The sequence below is a fragment of the Telmatherina bonti genome (genome assembly GCF_933228915.1).
Source record: "Telmatherina bonti genome assembly, chromosome: 13".
Lineage (NCBI taxonomy): Eukaryota > Metazoa > Chordata > Actinopteri > Atheriniformes > Telmatherinidae > Telmatherina > Telmatherina bonti.
Window position 1 is genome coordinate 32301481 of NC_136611.1, and position 1816 is coordinate 32303296.

Consider the following 1816-nt stretch of genomic DNA (forward strand, 5'->3'; position numbering starts at 1 on the left):
TCAGACGGCAGATGTTTTTTCTCTTAGACAGAAAAAATACTGGATCATTTGCTCTTGGATTGAACAAACACTTCAGCAATTAAATTCCATTTCTAAGAGTTCTTCATTTGAGAACATTTTGCTAAATTTCTCCTCATGCTTAACATCTCACTGATCTTTAAACGATAAAGATGCTCTCTGTGATGCTCTTGTTGCAATGCAGGCTGTTCTAAACCAGATTCCACCACAAAGAGCAGGAAAAGTGTGGCCTCATGTGTCCTGAAAGCTGATGGAGATACAGCAGAGCCATAAAAATGATAATGATAACAGCAGTGAACCTAATAAAGACAAACAAGAGTAAAACTGAATTATATTAGGAAATAATTTATTACAAATGACAATCAAATGAAGGTTTTCATACATTGTGTCACAACATCAGTGGCCACTAATGAGTAGTGTTCATAAACAAAGTGGAGCTCAGAGACAAGGCATGTGTTCAGGACAGGCATTCATGTAGGCAAGTTCTTCGGCACCATAAAGTCTCATATTACAGCAGTGCACAGCATCAGCTCAGTGGCGTGCACCTGTGCGAGGTGCTGCTTCACAGTCACGCATCCACAGGAATGCGTGGATGGATTCAAGTCTGGGGGCGGGAAGACATGTTTTCCCTTTGTATTTCCCAGTCACTTCTCCAGACAGGACTCTCCGCTGCGACCTCCGTTCACGAGGCCACAGCTGCGGCTTGTCGCCCTCCACGTGGTCCGCTGCACCTTCTCCCGCATGCGCACCCGATGCGGCTCTCCGGGCGTCAGGTGAGCTGCACCTGCGGCGGTAACCCAGTCACATTGGGAATGTTTTCCCATTCGGCTCCCATGTAAGCCGACATAGAGACACAGACAACATGAAACTGCTGCAGCACAGTCAGCGCAGTTTGAGCAGCTGTCGGAGCATCCCCGCGATCTGCAGGAATTTGTCCTTCTTCCTCTGCTTCAGAGCCATGAGGGCGCGCGCCGTCTCCTCTGGATCCTGCGTGTAGGAGAAGATGCTCCTCACTCTCTCGTCCGCCTTCATGTCGCCAGTTTTCTGGAAGAGTCTCATCAGAGAGTCCTGGTTGACGTTCTCGAAGATGTTGGCCACGGCTTTCTTGCGGTGCGCCGTGTCGAATTTGTTGCCGTGGACGGATGGACTGACGCGGCGGCACTCAGAGGACACGTAGGAGGACATTGTGACTATTTTCTCCTTGCGTTTGCTGCTCCAGGTGTGGCCCTTCAACTCGGTGAGGAGGAGTTGCTCGGTGCGCACTGACGGAACCAGGAGCGGCTTCAGGCTGCTGCTGCTGCGGAGTGACTGAGTGCAGGACAGCGGAGCGTGGAGGTATTTATAGGGCTGCCGTGGGGTGTGCTCTGCCAGGACTCACTTCTAGTGTTGACATCAGCAGTCGTGAAGCAGACTGAAGCGCCGCCTCTTGGTGCGCGCGCTGGTGGAGTCAGCTGCAGCTCTGCGGGGCTGCAAGTGATGAAAACATGCGCAAAGCATCCCTCCATTATGGCCTGTTTTAGGGTAAACAACTTACCTACAGAGATGTGGAGTACAATCAGCTTCACATTTAATTACAGGAGCAATTCGAGCTGAAAATAGAGTGATTCCTAAAACACCTGAAGTGAATTTATAAGTAGATTTCTAGGTAATAACACAAGACCATGCAGCGTTTAAAAATCCATTTAAATGTATTAAACTGCAGTCAGTTTAAACTAAATGTAAAGCATGAATGGAAATGTATTTGATTTACAGGAAAGATTTTTAAAATATTCTTTTAACATTTCTAGTTGCACTGAAG

The 1816-nt window shown here is 47.9% G+C and overlaps 1 protein-coding gene across 1 annotated transcript; it reads right to left on the bottom strand.

Annotated features, from left to right (window-relative positions):
- Window positions 1-350: 350 nt before the first annotated feature.
- tcima (transcriptional and immune response regulator a) lies at window positions 351-1315 on the bottom strand. The gene has a single exon (XM_079251594.1). It carries the CDS (start codon window positions 1201-1203, stop codon window positions 901-903), a length of 303 nt encoding a protein of 100 aa, XP_079107720.1. The 5' UTR covers window positions 1204-1315; the 3' UTR covers window positions 351-900.
- Between the last annotated feature and the right edge of the window lie 501 nt (window positions 1316-1816).